This window comes from Limulus polyphemus, unplaced genomic scaffold (genome assembly GCF_000517525.1).
Source record: "Limulus polyphemus unplaced genomic scaffold, Limulus_polyphemus-2.1.2 Scaffold127, whole genome shotgun sequence".
Classification (NCBI taxonomy): domain Eukaryota; kingdom Metazoa; phylum Arthropoda; class Merostomata; order Xiphosura; family Limulidae; genus Limulus; species Limulus polyphemus.
This window is the reverse complement of record NW_013665737.1, coordinates 204,196-225,163: the sequence shown is the minus strand read 5'-3', so window position 1 is coordinate 225,163 and position 20,968 is coordinate 204,196. Positions and strand designations below refer to the sequence as shown.

The window sequence follows — 20,968 nt, the reverse complement described above, 5'->3', positions numbered from 1 at the left end:
CCGGCTGTTAAAGATAGAGGAATCAAAGAAATAAAACTCAGCCTAGAGTAAAATTTGTCTTGCCTTAATTTTTTAGACTCTTCGTTCACCTTGTATTGTAATACATAATGTGTTTGCTTAGTGACTGATCGTGTGGAGTGTTTTATTGGACTTTTCAAAGTCATTAAAATTATAAACATGCATGTGTATCTATGGGCTAGACTGGTATTTACCACCCACCACTCAAATCACCCTAGCTACAACCTTGTGTATGCTTATTACATATGTTATTCTTGGGTGCCTTACCTTATGAAGGATATTGAATTATTAGAAAAGGTTCAAAGATGGTCTACTAGAATGATACTTGGGATGGAAGGGTTGTCCTGCAAGGAAAGATTAAGATCTCTGAAATTGTTTTCTCATGAAAAACAAAGAAGAGTAAGAGGCAATCTGATTGAGGTGTTAAAGATTGTTAAGGAAATTGATAGTATTCATGCATCATTTTTTTTTCTTCATACTTAATGGTGAGAATGGTAGGTAGAGCTGGGTGGTTAACTTGATTCCTTCATGCATCTGTCTATGAGATTTGCATGCCACTAGCCTTGAGCTACCTCCCACCTAAATGACACACACTTAACTAGAACTGTGTTAGTGCATGATGTAACCATCAAGCAACGATAGCTCTACACCAATAGGAAGGCAACACAATCTCCTTGGACAGTTATGCTCCTTAAGTACTTGTGCTCAAAGTAATTTCATTCTTTTCTTCAGTATTGTCTAAAATGGACATGTTCCAAAACTGTTAATTACTTGGGTTTTGTGATTGTTTACAACTAAGTTAATCTTTGTTGTTTTCCTGGTTCAGTGTTCATGTCTTACATAACCAGTGTGGTTTCTTTAATTTCATTTAAAGAAATGCCAAAACAATGGTGATTGCCTACCATTATGACTTCTCATGTGACAGTAACTTCCACTTCATCCTATGATAGTGTAGATGTTCATAACATGGGAACTGTGTTTAGTGGCTACTGGAGACTGATTGTTTGTGAAGGACGTGACAGCCAGTGTTCAACATGTTATGGCTTCCTTGATGTATATTGGGTCTCTTCCTCTCATCCATTTAGCCAATGTTCCTTCTCCTCAGTTTGAACATGACCAGGCTGACGATAGTTTTAACTGATTATTTCCCTTTCTAGTGCCCAATGTTCATGTTTTCATCTCTTTCTTGCCACCCTCCTGCATTACCTCTTGTCACTTCATCACGCTCTGGAGAGGTTTATTCACCATTTGTCACCACATTGGCCTGTAATTCTTCTTCTCCTCTCTTCCACTTCTGCTGTTGGGATGGGATGCTCCCCTGACTAATGTATACCTCTCTCACACTTATCTCCATGAGTTTTGTCAGGCTTCTTTTCTTAGCTCGGGAGTGTTCAGAAATGTTCCTGACTTACTGGAAAACCAGGTTGAGGCAGCCCAGCATCAGTTCTCATTATCTATTATGGTTTCTTATCTTTCTCAATCTCACCCTTGTTTCTGCTCCTAAGCCTACGGAATCCACATCTCCCCTTCTATTTCAACTTCCCAGCCTCATTTTTATTTCCACTTCCCAATGTCAAGGTCATCACTTGTCTCATCAATGACAACCATATCGGGTCTAGCTATGTAGGAGACTGTTTTGACTTGCCAGCTTTTGGTCTCCCTATTCAGCTGACAGATGGGTTCTTCAGGTTCTCACCCATGGCCTATCTCTCCACTTTTCTTCTTCTCCTCCCCTTTCCCCAGTTTCCTTTCCTTCTTCCTATGCTCCCATTTATCTTCAACATCTCATGAATGCTGTCTCAGATCTCTTGGCCAAGAACACCATCAGGAGAGTATTTACCCATACTCTAGGCTATTACTCTCATATCTTTGTGGCCCCCAAGAAGACCAGGGACTACTGTCCGGTTATTGATCTGTCATCCCTCGGGTTCATTATGGATATTTTTTCCCTCTTTGGCGGTTCTTTTCATCTGGTCTGTGGATGACTAGGATTGACATTTCAGAAACCTTTTTACACTGTCTGTTTTTAAAAATGAATTCTTCTATATTCAAGATAGGCATTTCCTTAAAAATAAGAAATGGACAACAGGAATTGTTAAACCTAATTGTTTTACAAAGGAAATAAAGGGAAAAAATCAGGGACAAGTAAGTCCAAACTGATAGATAGGATAGAAGATTTAAAAAAGTATGAGAAAGTTAGCTATCAGTATTTCATTTAAAAAAATTATAAAATCAAAAGGTGTTTATGAGAAACTGCTGGCTGATAATGTTAAAACTAATATCAAGGATTTTTTAAATATGTGCAAGGTAAGTAAAATGTTAATATAGGGATTGGTTCTTTAAAAGATGCTGATTGCAAGGGCTTGTTGAAGACTATGAGATGGTTGGGCCTTTGAATTTATTCTTCTGTTTATACAATAGAAGTTATTAAGAATATTTTTGACCCTGAGCATTCTGCAGGAAATATTGAAATTTTCCTGAATTATGTAGTCCTCAATCCAATCCCTTGGTGGTAAGTACTGTAGAAAGATTGATAGATAAAACAACAGGTACAGACAAGGCTTTTCCCCCAGGAATTTTAAGAGAAGTTCAAAGATTAAATATTGAAATCTCTCTTTTATTTTTGGTTGGTCTGTAGACAGTGGGCATATGCTTAAGGATTGGATAGTTGCTAATACTACTCCTGTTGCCCTGGAAAGTATAGCCAGCTAGTCTTATACATATACTTCTACAATGAAAGAAACTGTAGAGTCTAATAAAAGAAGCTTTACAATATCATTGAAATTTGACATTGGAATCATCAAAGCTAAATCCTGTCTTACTATCTTTTATCTTTTTTGAGGATATTCCTTGTTTTCCTGAATGATTGATAGGGTGTGGACTTGATGTACACTTAGATTTTCAAAATTGTTTTGATAAGGTGTCACACAAAATATTAGAAAATAAAATCACATCAGTGGGTGTTGGGGGAAAGACTAGCTGATTGGATTGTAGCTATAACTCTGAAGGTATTTAAAAGGAGATTGGATGAGTACTTCAGAGATCAGAGTTGGGTTTAAGAAAGGGGGGGTCTTGTATGTTGTTTGGAATAAGAGTGATAGTAGAAAATGGAATAGTGTATACGGGGTAAATGTTACAATGTTTCGGAATAAAGTGATAATGACAAACCACTTGGTCAATATGGGTCAGAAAATGAATAACACCAAACTTAAAAACTTGCTCTTTTTTCCTGAATTTCCACATAGCCAAGTTGATGAAAGTAAATTTACATTAAGTGACCAGATGGTATTATTATAAATTTATTATGTATTAGTCCAAATGTAGAATAGAACTGTATTTAGTAAAGAAATTTAAAGTGTAAGTAATTATAATTTTGTTTTTGGTTTTTTTATTTGTTCTAACCTTATAGTGAAAAGAATGCTCAAATTGTAGTTGTACAGGAATGCTATTAATGTTTTGAAAGTAATTCAAAAAGAAACATCAAAATAGTTTTTATAATTATATAGTAGTGTATCATTTAATTTGTATTGATATATATATATATATATACTGAATAGCACGATGGCTATGGAAGCTACAGATATGCCCCCTTGTTCTGTTTTTATTCTTGGAGCATCTGGTGAAGTTGGAAAAGAGTTACTGAATGCAGTATCAGCTGAAGCCAAGTTTTCAGAAATTGTGCTGATTGGAAGAAGAAAGATTGAAGAAGAACCATTTATGAAATATGTTAGTAACTAAAATAGACTAAGCTCTTATGAAAAAACTAGCAAATGTTGAAGAATAGCCACTATAAATAAGAAAAGCTAGTCTTTTAGAATTAAAAAACATGTTTTGACTATCAAGCACTAAATATATTATATAATTTGTGGGAAACTCAACTGAACTTAGTTGTTTTGTATATGCAACAGATGAAAACTAGTCACGTTTTGTAATTTAAATGTACTTAAAGTAATTTATCACTATTTATATCTTTGTTGAATAAAATTGTTTCAGTACTGTATATTATAAACTATTTTACAGAAAATTTTAATAGTTACTGGTGACTATTGTAGACATTCAAAAGATTTATAGTGGCTGGAGACGGCTTGAATGGGTAATGAAGAAACACTTTAATATAAGTTTTTCTTCATTACCCATTCAAGCCATCTCCAGCTATTATTAGTTTCAAAGTGGGTTCCTCGTCATCGAAATTTGAATTCAAGATTTATTGAATTATTGATTGCATTGTTTTTTTTAAATTATCCCTTTCTTTTTATTTATTGATGACGTTTTATTCTCTTACTTTCCAAAGCAAGAAAAAATGGAGAAAGTTAATAGGAAAAATACTATAGACATGTTGGATGCATTGTATAAATTAATACATAGACTTTAATAGTGTGGAAAACACATGAACTGGTGGGAATTGTTAATTTATATGCAACTTGTTACTTACAAGATCATATTTTCTGATCATAAATTATGAGTAATGTGATAAATTTCTCACACTCAGATTTTATAGATAGGATTTTATATGTATGTATATGTAAATTAAAATCTGAAGTTATTTTGTCTCTCACATTACATAAATGTTTATATAAATTCTTATTATCCTAAATATAAATTTTGATGCTCAAATTTGATTTAATACTTCCTCTTTTTTTGTTTTGTATCAGGAGCAACGTGTAGTAGATTTTGAAAAGATTGAAGATTATGGTAATGCTTTTCAAGATTTGGAAATTGGATTTTGTTGTTTAGGAACAACAAGAGGAAAAGCTGGTGTGGTGTGTATTCCACTCAATTTTTAAATTACAAATATAATCAATGTTTCAGAAAGATGTTGATATTTGAAAAATTGTTCTAAATAGTCATAATTTATAAATATAGAAAAGTTAATCAGTTAAGTTTCCAATATGTATATTTTTCTCAGAATAATAGCTTGAAAGTGTTTAAATTATAAACTTTCACCATCCTACTAGAAGTAAAGTGTCAGACAACTGTAAGTGTTGTAAGCCACTATAAAATCAAAATACCTATTTTGATAGAAGATTTAGAATACATGATCACATATAAAAGGTGCAATGAATTTCAAAAAAGATATAAAACTTGAGTGCTTTCAAAGTATTTGAAAGCACTTGAGTTTTGGGTCTTTTTTTGAAAATCAAAATATCTGTAGTCGCAGTGATAGTTATATAACCATATGCATTCAGGGCTCTGTCAATTTAACTGACCTTGTAGTGTACATCTCATGACCTTTTTACAAATTTATTGTTAATGTATGTCAATAAACTTGACATCAAAACATAGTTTTTAATTGAAATTTTAATATTATGTAAGTTTTAATTTAAAAAGGAAATATATTTAAAAATTTCCAATCTTCACTCTTTCATAACATGAGCCATTTGCCCTCTAATCTCTTAATTTAAATTTTATGACTTAACAATACAGCTTCTATGGTACTTAACCAATTAGAATCACAAACTCCACATACTGACAAAGAAAAAGATAAAATCTGAACCTCCTATCTTCTTGAATTGTTGAGATATCAACAAATTTTTCAAACCCTCTAGAGAAGAACCTTCTCTTCATGCCTTTCAGACCAGTTTATTCATTCATGCCTACTTACCTGATGGACATGTTTATTGTCAATAGAAAGAGCATACTGTAATTCACAGGAATCTTAATCTCATTTGTTTTGTTTTGGCATACAAAAGCAGTATTTTTTTTTAAAAGACCTTGATGTGTGTTGTATAATCGGATTTACTATTATATATTAAACTTAATATTGATGTTTGTTTAAATTAATTTATATTTAGAAATGTACATAACTTATGCTGTTAAATGTGTATTGTGAAACTCCCACCTATTTTCTAAAGGTGTAGAACACCATTGTTAGTATCAGTATTGTCACATGAACTGAAGTTTCAAGAAACTCCCCACATGCCTATAAATATAACCAACGCACTACGCCTAAAAAAAATATATATTATTGGTTTGCTATAGTTGGTGTGCTATAAACTTTGGAAGCTGTAACTGTGATTGTTATAATGCTTATTAATTGGGAAACTGAAGATATTTGACCAGGAACATTTATAAATTTTGAACATAACAAACCATTTAACTTCAGTGAATTCACATCTTAGTACTTTTATGAAAACATTACCTAATATCATCAGTAAAAAAAATTGGTGTGTGATCAGTGAAGACCACAGAGCTAGCTAGCTCCCTATTAAGTGAATTGTACCTACATCAAATCGAAATAAACTCACTCATCGTGAACCCTCGATAAGGCATCAAGGAATTTTCCAGACTACAAAGAAAACTTTATATTGTTTGTAAGTTTGTGAAACTTTTGTTTATAAATAATTGTTTGTAATAACTATTTGTAATAACTGTTATTTTAAATTGTATTGTTGTTTATATATTAAAACATGTTTGTATTAAAAAAGAAACTGTATGTATTAATCTTGTTGGCAAATATAATAAATTGGATAATATCGGCATTTATTTAACTACTAAATCTAAATTACAATTTAATGCAGTTTTAGACCATTTGAAATTTTAATACTTAACAGTTGAGTAAAATCATTGTTCTGAACAGTAATGGAATTGTTTTAACCTATTTATGTCTTAATTAGTAAACTAGGTAAATTATAGTAATTTTGGGGCATTCTTTACCAGTGCTTGATATATATTTTGTGTTTTAAAATGCATATTTTAAAGGTACATGAATTATATTTTGAACAAGCAATATTGTGATTAAAAGTAGGGTTACTGAAGCACATCCTCCAAGTACAAACAACATTAATGCCAAAGTAAATACTAAATTTCTTGTTTTTTTTGTATATTTTTTACATACTGTATTTATTTTTAACAAAAGTAACTATAATTTAATAATTAGAAAATTCTCAGGTTTGATAATAAAACGTAAATGAAAAAATTATTAATGAAATTTCATAAGATCAGTCAATAGAGAAGCCTGCAGTATGCTATTCATATGCTCAACTTAATCGTTTGTTTACCCTAAGCTCTCTTGCTGTGATATATTGCTTTTCATGCCAGACAGTGTCCAAAGTACAGTAATAAAATAATAAGATTATAAGAAAGCAGATGCGAAAAAGTTAAAATCGGAGATTATAAGCATAAATAATTGTAATTATCTATTAAAAGCTCCAGTCATTCAAGGAAAAGTAAGTTATTGATTTTATTTCATATTTTTCAAACTTTTCATTTCACTCTACATTAATGGCTTTGCTACAGTTAGTGTTAGGATAGAGAAAGTAAGAGACAAAGTATAAAGTTTTTGAAAAAAACAACTTGATATTCATTTAGGAAGTTTTTGAGGTTATTCAACCAAAATATAAAAACTGTAAGATAAAAATAAATATTTTTATTCTTAGTACTAGTTTTTTAATCCACACACAAATCTTTGATAAAGATATGTTACTAAAAAATATGATTTTTTGTGTACAACAAACTTGTAACGTGTACTAAAACCAAGCCACATTTCATGAAGATACTTTCAGTACATTCATAGTTATAGTATGTATTGTTTGATGATTACCTAATCATTACTTTATTCATAGGGTTAATAAGTAATATTTTGTTTATTAATCTGTTCACTAATAAAAGTAAGTTCAAAATAATCAGATTTTCGAAAAGATGACTTGCCTAAGTTGTCTTATATTTAAACCAAAACCATTGATTGTGTTATTTTGTGTTTAATAATTATCCTGTAATTTAATAATTATAGCAAAAATTATCCCCTCCTTATAATTTACTCAAATACACATTGTTCACATAAAAAAAAACATACTGATCTGATTCTTATGTAAAATAGATAAAATGTGTGATTTTAACGATTGAGAGTGATGTTAAGAAAGACTAGGAGATGGTAGTATTAACAAATTGTTACTGATTTTTGAAATATAAACATTACACTCTTGCACATTTTATTGTATCAAGTTTATTTACTGTCTTTATGACTCAAAATTTAAATCAGTGAAATTAGATTTTTTTTTGCTTATGATACATTCTATCAATGTTTTAAAAGAAACAAACATGTTATATGGGTAAAAGTCTTGGTTAATGGAGAAAAGAGAATCAAGAATTTTTAAGATGATATTTTAAAATGTTTATTTTGATCATTCTTCTATTGTTTCCTTTAAAAATTTACAGTTTTGTATAATGTATGTTTTTTAATGTTGTCACAAGACTTGAAATGCATAACTTACATGTAAACCTAATGAACAAGCCTGCAAATAACTCTTGTAGGATGGTTTCATCAAGGTAGATCATGATTACGTGGTTAACAGTGCCAAAATAGCCAAGCAACATGGATGTAAACATTTACTCATTGTCTCTAGCAGTGGTGCTAATCACAACAGCAAACTTCTGTACCATAAAACAAAGGTAAGATGTACAAATAACTGTTTATGAATAGAAACATAATAAACTCTTCTCTAGAACTAAAATTTAAATTTTCGTTTATCTCCTTCCTCAGCCAGTTACCAGCAATCATATGTTACTTATCATATTTCATAATGTACTGAATTTTGTAAAATTTTATGACATTTTTATACCATTTGTTTTGCAAATTATCTGTTGTTGTTTTTTTATCAACACATAGTCCTTTTGTGTTAACGATTCCAAAAAAAGGAAAGTCCACTTAATTTGTTACAAATTATTTAAAAACTAAATGTGTTTTATTACTTGGAGATTTAAGTAAAACACAGATTAATAAATGAAAAATTGAATTCTGATATGGTACTTACCTCTTGTCACAAGATTAGCTATTCTCGTTCAGTGCTGCCCTCTATATGTGATATTTTTCTTTATGCACGCCATAAGCCTCCCCCCTCCCATTTGTTGGAATTACTATGTTGTTCCAACATGTCTCTCGTGTAAATCATCATGCATCATCTCTTAACCAACACTAACATCATATGCTCACATGACGCATGTGACTCCGTCTACACTCCATTACGGAACCTTTACTTCTTGTTTGGCAGCATTTGAGTTAAGACATACTCTTCTGTGTGCCTCATGCTTCTAGTGTGACAGTTTTTTTTTTCACACAGTGGTTCCTTTATACTTTATTTTATTTTGTACCAGTTCATTCTTGTCACTCTGTTTCTGCACTTGACTTTTGTGAACCTTTTCTTGTGCTACGAATTCCGAAGTTCACGTTATCACTTCAGGGGTCACACCAACAACCAGTATTTTTTTCTCAGACTTCAGGAGCAGGCGACTTGACGGTGGTTCTCTGCTTTTATGTGTGGGAGATTGAGTGCTACATGAGTCAGCCTTTGTCCCCTGACATCGCCCAGGCTCCTCTTAAGACAGCTTGAGTCTTGTTCAGAATGACGAAGACTTTGATTGTCTTTTCCTGCCCTCTGAGCTGTTCCTTTCCATTTATAGCCTGAAGAATCACATAAGCCTAATTCAGTCTTTACAGATTTTGTGTCTCAGGTTTGTGATGTTTTGTCCCTTTCCTCTATCTCTTATCCCTTGTCCTTCTTGGTTACATGAACAAGCTTCCCATTCATTTTTGGTTTTTCCTCCCTCCTCTGATATTCGGATACACGCAGATCAATTTGTCTTGCAATTAAGTGAGGGGATTAGCATGCTGCACCCCTCGAGGACTTCTGATCACTTTGACTTTTCTTACGATCATGTGGACTATCCATTTTAGATCAGCAGTTGTTAGGTTTCTTATTACCTATTTGGGAGGTGGCTCCTGAATCTAATGTTAGTCTTACCCATGCCCAATATCCTCGCCTACATCTTACCCTAACCAACCTTTTATGGTATCTTTCTTCTATATATCACCTATTGGAGCTCTCCACAGAAATCCTGACAGGTTTTCTGCAGATACCCTTACACTTTTTTCCTCCAACGCTACAGCTCTGTTGTTACATACATGGTATCTTTGTTGTTGGTGGGACCTTATAGGTTGGGATCCAGATTTGGCTCAGGTCAGTTTACCCTCAACCTATCTCAGGGATTTATGTCTTGCACCTTTTTCTGAGACATTACATATTTGATACAGTCCCAGAAACTATTGAGCCTCAGGTGACATTGGTATACCAGCAATCAACCCTTATGACTTTTGTAGCCCATTTGTCTTGGTCAGAGCCTCATATGCGACTTATTCCCAATTCCCATCCTTCATCCTCCCAATCATCACCCATTCCTTCTAATTGGGGGACTTCTTCTCGTCAATTTCCTCGATGATGCAACCCTCACTGCCAACAGTACTGGTGACTACCCTGTGGGTTTGGATGGGAGCTCGGCTGTTAGATTTTTTCCTTGCTGGCGTCCCTTCGTAGACAATCAATGGGTAATATGGATTCTGTCAGAAAAATTCATTATCCAGTTTCTTTCCCCACTTCCCATTTCTTTCCCTCCTCCTTGAGAACCTGTGGTCTACTAGCATCTGTCAAAAGTGGTTCGAGAATTGCTTTTACAGCGGGTGATCAAACTGGTTCACCATCCTTCCAGGGTTTTCCGTCTTTTCGTTGTATCCAAGAAAAACCAGGTATTGGTGACCGGTCATCAATTTATCTTGCCTCAACTGTTTCACCATACTCCCCAAGTTCACCATGGAGTATTTTCTCACCCTGAGATGGGCATTTTCCCCAGGGGTTGTGGATGACAAAGATGGATGTCTCCAATGCTTACCTCCACATCCCAATAGCACATCAATCTCGATCTTATCTTCAGTTTGTCCATCTCTGGGTGATTTACCAACTTTTGACACTCCCCTTCCAACTTGCCTCGGCTCCCTGTGTGTTTTGTCGCATAATCCGACCTTTTGAATGTCATCTCCATGCTCTGGGGATGCGATTTCATTATTACATGGACAACTGGCTCCTTCTGGCTCATTTTAAGCAGGAATCAGCCGCTCATTTTCACCAATTTCTTTCTATGGTGGCTCAGGTGGGGTGGTTGATCAAATTGGAGAAGTAATTCCTTTGACCCACTTAATATCTAGTCTATTTGGGGGTATTTTTCAACACAAATATCATTTGTGCTCTGCCTTCTCCTTTACATCTTCATTCAATAGAACTTTTGGTTCACCATGCCCTCTTGGCTCAGTCACTTTCTGCTCGTGAAGTTCTATCACTTTTTGATTTGTGGTCCTCCATGACTGCTCTGGTCTCTCTAAGTCATGCCCATATGAGATCCCCTCAGCGAGCGCTTCATGAACAATGGAACCTTGCTCGGGATCTCCTTTCCACTCCCATTTCCCTTCTTACTTCCCTGTGAGATGATATGCATTGGTGTCTGAACAAAGTCCATACATCAGCGGGTGTGCTGCTTCCTACCCCTTGTCCAGATCTCCATCTTTTCATGGATGCATCCCTCCAGGAGTGGCGGGCATAGGTCAGTCCCCAGGAAGCTTTGGCTGTTGGTCTGTGGACAAAATCATCTTGCATATCAAAATTTTCAAACTTCTAGCAGTATGTTGGGCATTGCATCACTTCCTGCTTCTCACCTATCATTATCTGGTGATGGTTCGTTCTACGGTGGTGGTAGATATCAACCACGAAGGGGGCACCCAGTCCAGAGATCTGTTTTTGATATTGGATCTAATATACATCACATTTGCTTTATCATGTCGTGCTGGGTGCTTTCAATCTCATCACTGGTTGTCTGTCGTGCCCCGACCAAATATATCCAATGGAGTGGACATTAGATCCACTTGTTTTTAGGGATCTGTGCCATCAGTGGGGTTTTCCTCAATTAGATCCCTTTGCCACAGGCCTCAATATCATTTTTGGTCATCTGTACCACATCCACAGGCTTTGGTCACACAAATGTCTTTATGTGTACCCTCCCATCCAATCGGGTGATTTATCTCGTCCACTCAACTCCTTATCGGGTCCTCCTAATTGCTCCCTATTGGCCAGCTCAACCTTGGTTTCCAAGGCTACATTTTCTGCTCCTATCACGAACTATCCCTCTTTCACTTTCTCCCTCCCATCTTCATCAGCCTCGATCCCACATTCTACATCCCAATCTCCACAACCTGCATCTTCATGCCTGACTTTTGTCTGGTCCTTGGCGAGACAATCCAGTTTCACATGTCAAGTCACCTCCTTGTTAGCTTGTTACATAAGGCCATCTTCCAATGCAAGCGAAAAGTATTCCGCTGTTGGTCTGCTAATAGGGGGTTTCCTGCTGACAAGCCTTTTGTGGGTCATGTGGCAATATTTCTCACCTGGCTCTTTGGTCTCCTTGCTTTCTGAATATTTGGTTTCACACAGATAGTCGCCTCTTTGTTAGCTCATTCCATAAAGCCATCTTCCATGGAATGATTTCCACAAAGAAAGGACTAGAATCATTCAGTCAAGAGTAGGGTGGTGGTGTTCTCCTGATAACATTTAAACAACCACTGAAGTCTAGCCGTTGCCTTACTGCATGATGTGACTTCCATAGGAGTTGAGCCATCACAATACCTTATGACGTGGCCTCCTGATACCATTTAAACAACAACTGGAGTTGCCGTCACCTTACTGGTTGACATGGCCTCCTGATACCTATTTCACATCAATGAGAGTTCAGCCGTCACTTTCCTGGATGACGTGGCTCTTGATTCCATTTACACAACAACTGGAGTCAAGCCGTTGCCTTACTGCATGATATGGCCATCCTAACACCCTCTAATTCAAAACCTCTTGGTGGGGTACCGACATCCATGCAAGGGTAGGATAAGGTCTTGCATTTGAAGAGGTGAACTGCAATTTGATGGTTCAACTCCAGTGTTTATGTGGAATAGGGATCAGGAAGCCACATCATCCAGGAAAGTGATAGCTCAACTCCTATGGATGTGGAATAGGGATCGGGAGGCCACATCAACTAGTAAGATGATGGCTCAACTCCAGTTGTTGTGTAATTTGAACCAATCATCATAAGTCTTCACATGAGTTGATTCCATGCGATTGCCATATTTTCAATACTGGATGTTGATTCCAGGATTGATAGATCAGTGATGATCCTCATGTCATACCCAGAAATTGGTGTGGGTCATAATCCCCAATTCTTGGGTTTGAGGTGAAGACTGTATGATGATCATCCTACCCTTGCATGGATGTCAATACCCCATGAGGAGGTTTTGGATGTAGTTGCCTTACCAAGTCCAGTCCACCACACCCTAGCTACTCTACACCTCTCAGTTTCTGCCCTTACAGCTTACACATTCCACACATGGGCAAAGAGTTTACCTGGCTCAGAAGTGCTGCAGTTCCCCTCTTCTGATCTTCGGATCTATCCGTCTCTCTCTCTATTGTCAGGGGTATCCTTCTGATGCTTTTAAGGGTAATTCTTTCATTCCCTTGCACTAGTCCCTCCTCCTTCTCAATCTGGGATTCTAGCTAATGTTGTGAGAGGAGGTAAGTACCATATCGGAAGTTATAATTTTCATATACTGAAAATGTATTTCTGATAGGTACTTACCTTCTCTCACACTTCCCATTCTTCCTCTGGTGTTCACACCTTTTGCCAGACTTCGAAGTGAAGGTTCGGTAAAGGAATGTAGAGGGAGTCACATGCGTCATGTATAGGAAAATTATAACATACAATGAGAGAAAATTAGTAAATCATTCTGATCTTTAAAGGTATTTTGTACTTCCTTGTATTAATCACTCGTTTTTTTGTATGTTTTAAGATATAATTTTCTTTGTTAGCGATACTTGTGCAACAGCTTAGTGTATTCCTAGGGTATACATTATATACATCAGTCATTGAAGTTATATAATAACTTATTTAAATCTTTGACTTCAGTTATTATATTTGTACTCTAAACAAAAGATTGCTGATTGATGTACACATTATGAACTCAAATAGTAATATGATAAGAACAACTACTGTACAGAATTTGAGTATGTTGTATTAAAATGATATTGGAGCCTAACCATGTTCTTCTAGCCCATGTAGTCTTATCCTCCATTCATACTCTGTGTGATTAATGTGCATTTTGACAATATTCCTGCAGTGTAGTTGCTGTTACAAACAGCTCTGTTGTAAGTTTTTTTCATGTCCAAAACACACCACTCCTTCTTGCAAACTTTCAATAATCCATCTAGCATAAGAAAATGATAGTTTCCCAGCACCCATATCAACAGTTCGATTGCACAAAAATCCATAGGTACTGTGTCCAACAACTTGACCAGCATGTCTTCATGTAGAATAACATGAATACCCATTTCATTCGCCAGCTGCTTGAGATATGTGACATTTGAACAAATGTGTCATGGAAACAATTTGTGTACACATTACTTGTGTATATTATTAAAGTGGAGATCCTTCTTGATTATCTTGCATAGTGTTGCCTACGACATATAAACAGCTTTTTTCCAATAACCTTTGTACTTGTGTATTCTCACCTTACACTTACTTACCACAGCTGGGGTACAACTTGTTGCAATTGACCAATATACCTTTTCTTTCCAGTGCTATTAAGTACAAGGGATAGCCTTGTCTTAAAATTCTAAACATATCTTTATGACCAGAACATATGAATGTTTTGAAAGAGTATTTCACACCCTTCCCAAGAATAACCAGATTTTAGTGGCATTGCAGTACCCACAAAATGGCAAGCAAAGTCCAAATGTAGTTCTGACTTATTCTGTTCCACCTCAACTTAATATTGTTTGTGGTTGTCAATGTAACGTGTTGGTTTACATATTCAGATTTTTTTAGCACAACATACTTTATCCTGTGTACTTATTCACTAGCACTTACACAATTTTGGATCTTTGAAACCTTATTCTTGCAGTTTGAGTTGAACTAAAGTAATATTTTAAAATAAATGTTTTATATTATTTAAATTGGATTTTGGGTACATTGGTAATTATTAATGCCTAAATTTGTGTTTTTTGAAATAATATATAATGTTTGATTCTTTGCTAGATTGTTTTTTTGGTATTTATACTTTATAATTTGTATTAAATAAAAACTTTTAATTTCTGTTATCGCTTTTACAAAAGCTTAAAAATTATTTTTTAAAGGGTTTAACAGAAGAAGATTTAAAGGATGTTGGTTTCGATAGACTTTCGATATTCAGACCTGGGTAAGTACTTCTTACTGGGTAAGATCAAGATGCTGAACATTATGACATAGAAAAAGTAATGATCAGTACCTTGATTATATTTGCTGATAATATTAAGGTATCGGGTGTTAGTATCTGTGAGGGTGACTCTGCTGCTCTACGAAAGTATTTAGATCATTTGGTGAGTTCAGCAAATAACAGGCTTTTAATTATATTAAATGCATATGGGTTACCATAATTTAAGCTAAGTATAATTTTGATGGAAGTCACCTTACCAGTTTTATAAAAGAAAAGGACCTTGGTGTATTGGTCTCTTAAGCCATCCAAGCAGTGTGCTGTTGTTAGTGGTAGTGCAAATAGGATTTTGGATCCTATTTACAGAAGTATTGATTAAAAGTCTAAAGATATTATAATTTTGTTGTATAGGGCACTTGTTAGGCTTCATTTGGAGTACTGTGTTCAGTATCGGACTCCTTAACATAAGGACATAGAATTGTTGATAAGGGTTCAAAGAAGGGCTACTAAGATGATACCTGAGATAAAAAGGTTGTCATAACAGAACAGGTTTAAGAACCCAGAAATTTTCTCAAGTAAAAAAAGAAAAGAAATATTAAAGGGGAGTACTGTTGTTGTTGTTTGTAGTTAAGCACCAAGCTACTCAAAAGACTATCTGTACTCTGCCCACCATTGGTATTGAAACCTGTTTTCTAGCGATATGCCACTGGGGGGCAAATTAGAGGGGATTTGATTGAAGTGTTGAAGATTTATAAGGAATTGATAGTATAGATGCATTATTGTTTTTCTTATTTATTGATGAGAATGGTAGAGTTGGAGTCACCTTTGGCTTGGACAGTTTTACTTTTCTAATAGGTTTATTGGTTGAACTTTGAAATGGATTTCTTTGAGATATGCTGGATGTTATGAACTTAAGATATGTTAAGGAAAGGCTCAATAAATATTTAAATGATCAAGCTAGATTTAAGTTGTTGTTTTATTTTACATGGATGGGACAGCCTCGATGGACCAACAGGCCACTTCCGATCCATAAAGATTATTATGTATAGTTGTAATTTTACTTTTGCATATAACTGTTAAAAGATTTTAATAGTAATATGTTTGTCATAGAACATCACTGTATAACTGATTATAATTTAATGCAAGTAATTTATTTTAGCTGTTCAACATAAGTACTACAACTTGGAACCAGAATTATTTAGTAAAGAACTGTTTTTATTTCAGTAAGATTAGCTAAGTAGTTTTAGTTCACAATGTGATATTGTCAAAGGTTTTTGCTATGCAACCGCCAAGAATTCCGTCCACTAGAACGTGCAGCTCTTACAGTAATGAAACCCCTCTTCAGTTTCTTTCCAACTTTGATGTCTGTTCCAACTAGCTATGTGGCTAAAGCAATGGTGAAAACAGCACTTACTCCAAATCCTGACAAAGTGGAGATTATTGAAAATAAGGCTATGCATACACTAGCCAGTCAGGATCAGTAGTGACAATCATGCTGCACAAGTAACAGATGGGTTTGTAGTAGAGAGAAAATGATGTAATTAGTATTGAATAACATTTCATAATTAAAATAAAGAATAAAAGTAAATTGGTCCAGGTTGAAGGTAAGATATTAAAGTTTTTGCTTTTTGTTGGTGTTGAATAATTATTAGCTCAAAATTGGATGTTTATCATTATTTAAATTTGTTGTAACATACTCTTTTTAAATTCCTTGTCATTCTGAAAATAGATTATATTAATTAGAAGTTTCACAGCCTTTTTTTCTGCACAAAAATTAATTAGTGATTTTAAGACTATCAGAGGAGCTTAGACATTATGTACCACACTACTTTGGACCCCGATGAACAGTACTATTATTTCTTGAACTCTCATCTAAGACTTGATTATATTTAGTTATCATGTTTAGATAAAGATTTTATTGAAATTCATTTAGGTTTTCAGTATAACAACATCTGAAAGAGATTCAGCTTTCATTTTATTATAAACTTTTTTGGTTTCATTTTCATGCTCACATTTTCCCTTGAAAAAAAGAAGACTTCTCAGTTGATGTAACCTCAGAATATGAAAGTGCTTAACAAGCATAAGATAGGCATAATGTGCATTCAGCTTACTTTTCATTCACTAAAGCAATGCAATTTTCCATGATGTGCACATATCCACACTAAAATAATTTTAAGTGAACTTTTTTACAAGCACATACTAAATAAATAAAAAAAGTGCTTGAGAATGTGATTTACACTATATTTCTAGTCCTAAGAATTCCATTAACTTAAATTACAGACACGTGTTATGTTTAGGAATGTGAGAGTTGTACATACAGTATCTGTATGGAAAACTGTTGACAGATGTAATGTGATGCAATGTAAATGTTAGTTGTTCAATTGTAGATGTATCACATAAGAGCCAATTTGAAATAGTATTACTTGAGTAAGGAAGCACCTTATGCTAATATAATGACAATAATAAGATGGCAAACAAGGTTTTATAAGAATAATAAAGTGATTTATTTTGGGGGGGGGGACATAGTACATGTTATGACAGAACAGTGGTCTGTCTTCTGTTTATACCTGAAAAAGACAGATCATTGTTCTATCATAACACGTAGTATGTTCCCCCCTTCAAAAAAAAAAATAAATAATTTTATTATACTTATAAATCATTGTTTGCCAACTTATTATTAAAATAGTATTGACTTAAGTATTGCAATGAATGGTTTTGGAGCCATTAATTGAAACTTTTCATTTTTAAGTTTGAATGTGAAACAAATGTTGATAATAGTAAGAAAATGTATTGGATTAGACTCAGCCATTTTATGTATTTTATACCCCTTTCAGTAAATATTTATAAAAAAGAAAAGATTTATTATTTTTTTAGCAAAATCGGCAGGATTGGAAGTTTGCTGATGCAACTTTGATAAGTTAATTTAATATTAAACCAGAAACATGTTGTTTTCTGATCCTCGTTTAGTTTAACTGATATCTGCTGTCATGTATTTGTAAACAAATAAAACTGTAAACAAGGAGAAGCACGTCAGCACACATACTGCACAATCAGAGCATTGCTACGCCCTGAATTCCCAGTTGACATCTTCAAAAATCAAAAGAGAAAACCATGATTGATATCATATTGAAATGCTGAAAATTCCCACTCTGTGGGCCAGAGCCCCAAATCTTAAGTACCTATCAATGCCTGTGTGCAAAATTACTACTTACGTAAGCATAAGGTGTATGTTTTTATTGATGTATAGTTCAAAACTGTGTTTACTTTTTAATCCTTGCTTTATGCCATAAGGTTTTGCTCTCTAACCTTGTTAATAGCATTAAGTATATTTAATGCTGTAAACACTTGTTAGTGGTAATTTCAGTATTTTATGATTTCTAAGGAATTGAGAAACTTCGGAAGTTTAAATAGTAGAGCTGGGCAGTTAATGCTATTTGCTAACTGATTAATCAACAGCCCTATTAATAGATTACATTAGATTAATCACTTAGTATAATGTTCCTGTAACAATGGTACGTTTAGAAGCAAAACAAAATGTTGGTTTCAGATGTTACTGGACAGTTGCCTTCCCTCTAGTCAGCAGTTCAAAAGGAAGGAAAAAACTAGGCAGTGGGTGTTGCTCGCCAGTTGCCTCCCTTCTAGTCAGTAGCTCAAATAGAAAAACAAAACAAAAAACTGGCCTTCCCTCTAGTCAACAGTTCAAAAAGAAAACAAACAAAAAGAAACTGGCCTTCCCTCTAGTCAACAGTTCAAAAGAAAAACAAAACAAAACTGGCCTTCCCTCTAGTCAGCAGTTCCAATAGAAAAACAAAACAAAACTGGCCTTCCATCTAGTCAGCAGCTCAGAATTAAAGACAGGACAGATGGTCTTAGTAGCTTTTCCCCATGATTTACCAAAGCTGAACAAACTCAAGATAAAAAAACTTATAAGGCTAAAATTGAGCAAAGCACAGATAGCCCATTACATAAACTTTGTGCTGAACAAGAAACAAAGATTTTTAGATTATTAGTGGTAAGTAAAGGATTATATGCCAAAACCAAATAAACATAATAGCAATATTTCAATTACTTAGATAATTGAAATAACCTCAAATCCTAATTTCATTGGTTGATTATTTTATGAAAATTAATTTAATCATAATTTCAATTAATCAGTTGTTGTCTTCTTCTGTAGCTTTTTCTCGTATCTATACAGGGTCGCTATTTCTGGTGTTGGCAGGGTTTTTACGGCCGGATGCCCTTCCCGACGCCAACCATCCCCTAATTTAGCGGTGTAAGACTAGAGGGAAGGCAGCTAGTCATCACCACTCACCGCCAACTCTTGGGCTATTCTTTTATCAACGAATAGTGGGATTGACCGTCACATTATAACATCCCCCACGGCTAAAAGGGCGAGCATGTTTGGTGTGACGGGGATTCGAACCCGCGACCCTCAGAATTAATCAGTTGTTGTAATAATCAAAAATTGTAATAATTGAAACACTTATTTCAGTTAATTCTTAATTTATGTGGTAGCACTAATCATTACAATTGGTTCTCATGGGTAATTAATTAAACCAATTAAATCACCCAACTCTACTGAAAAGGGAAATACCCTTTCTTCATGGGGTATAAAATTCCAAACTCACACATGATTAATATCACACTTTTCAAGGGTACATAATGGTTATATAGTGTGTTTCAGGGCAGTAAAAAGAGTTAAATAAAGTAACAAGACTATTTTTTAGAATTAAGAAAAGTGAAACACACAGACAGTATTGCACAACTGACAGAATGCAGTCAGAATGACACAAATGGGATGCTAAATTAAAATATTTTAAGACAGTTACAACTCATTAATATAACTTTCAAACAGAATAATTAAAAGTAAGCTTTAAGTATCATTCGTCGATATACTACTATATTCCAAGTATGTATCTTTTTACCTTGCTGTAGTACTAATTTGATACATTAACCAGTTGTTTGAATTGATTAAGAAATATGTAACATGAAAATAGAAATCTTCATTACTTATAACTCTATGGAATTTGAGATTTTATTTCTACTCCAAATCAATTTATATTTACAATCAAGTGAATCTTTAGATACTTGATAGCTTTTTGGTTGGAATTTGAAATTCAGAATGACCACTACTCTTGCATTCAGCACCACACGAGTTAGTTTCTTTGAACTGTTGTAGCTAAAATTTTAGATAGTTTTGCAATTGTCGTGTCTTCAAGATTTTTCCTTCTGAAAAAAAAAGACTTCTCTCTGACGGGTTTTCTCAGTTGTATTTAGAATGTATTTCCTTCAACGTTAATTTAAGAAATTTTTCCAATTGTTTACAAAAGTACAAAATACCCATAAGGCAGGATCACACTTCAGACACATCTACAGGAATATTAATTTATAGAATTATATGGTGGGACATGAACATTTTCCATAAAAACTCCACTTAGAAACAGCCTTCTCTCACCTTTTTATAAAGGCATGCTGTAATTTCTTGCAGATTTGGATTTTGTTTCTACATTTTGACAAGTTTTGCCAACTCTTGCTTATCAACGTACGATGCAGTAGGAAAACAATTGAGTTAACCAAAGGCTTGACACTGACAATAATTTTAAACAAAATTCAATTTAAGCATTCATATTTTAAACAGATAATTGGGGCAGCCAATGTTGGTGTTTTATGATATCTTTGAGAAATAGATCCACCCAAACAAAATTTTGCTTGAAAATAAGTAATAGTTTGAGTGGCACTAAATGAACATAAAAAATGTCTTTAGTCATTTGCAAACAATCCACTTCCCTAAAAATAAAGAAATATCACCTATCTCTCTAAGATTTAGACAGCTGGTTTCCCCTAACCCTGAAATAAAAATTGTTTTTTCCTCTATTTTTGTATGTCATGAATATTAATATTCAA

At 34.2% G+C, this 20,968-nt stretch overlaps 1 protein-coding gene across 2 annotated transcripts in view; it reads left to right on the top strand.

Annotated features, from left to right (window-relative positions):
• The window catches only part of LOC106473130 (oxidoreductase HTATIP2-like), a 21,859-nt gene extending 3,714 nt beyond the window's left edge, over positions 1-18,145 (top strand). For both annotated transcript variants that reach the window (XM_022402618.1, XM_013933814.2), the window contains exons 2-6: positions 3,576-3,744; positions 4,671-4,778; positions 8,269-8,406; positions 15,009-15,070; positions 16,335-18,145. In XM_022402618.1, coding sequence (XP_022258326.1) covers positions 3,580-3,744; positions 4,671-4,778; positions 8,269-8,406; positions 15,009-15,070; positions 16,335-16,548 — 687 coding nt within the window. In that variant the 5' untranslated portion in view covers positions 3,576-3,579 and the 3' untranslated portion in view covers positions 16,549-18,145. The remainder of the gene's footprint in view (positions 1-3,575; positions 3,745-4,670; positions 4,779-8,268; positions 8,407-15,008; positions 15,071-16,334) is intronic.
• Positions 18,146-20,968: the final 2,823 nt, after the last annotated feature.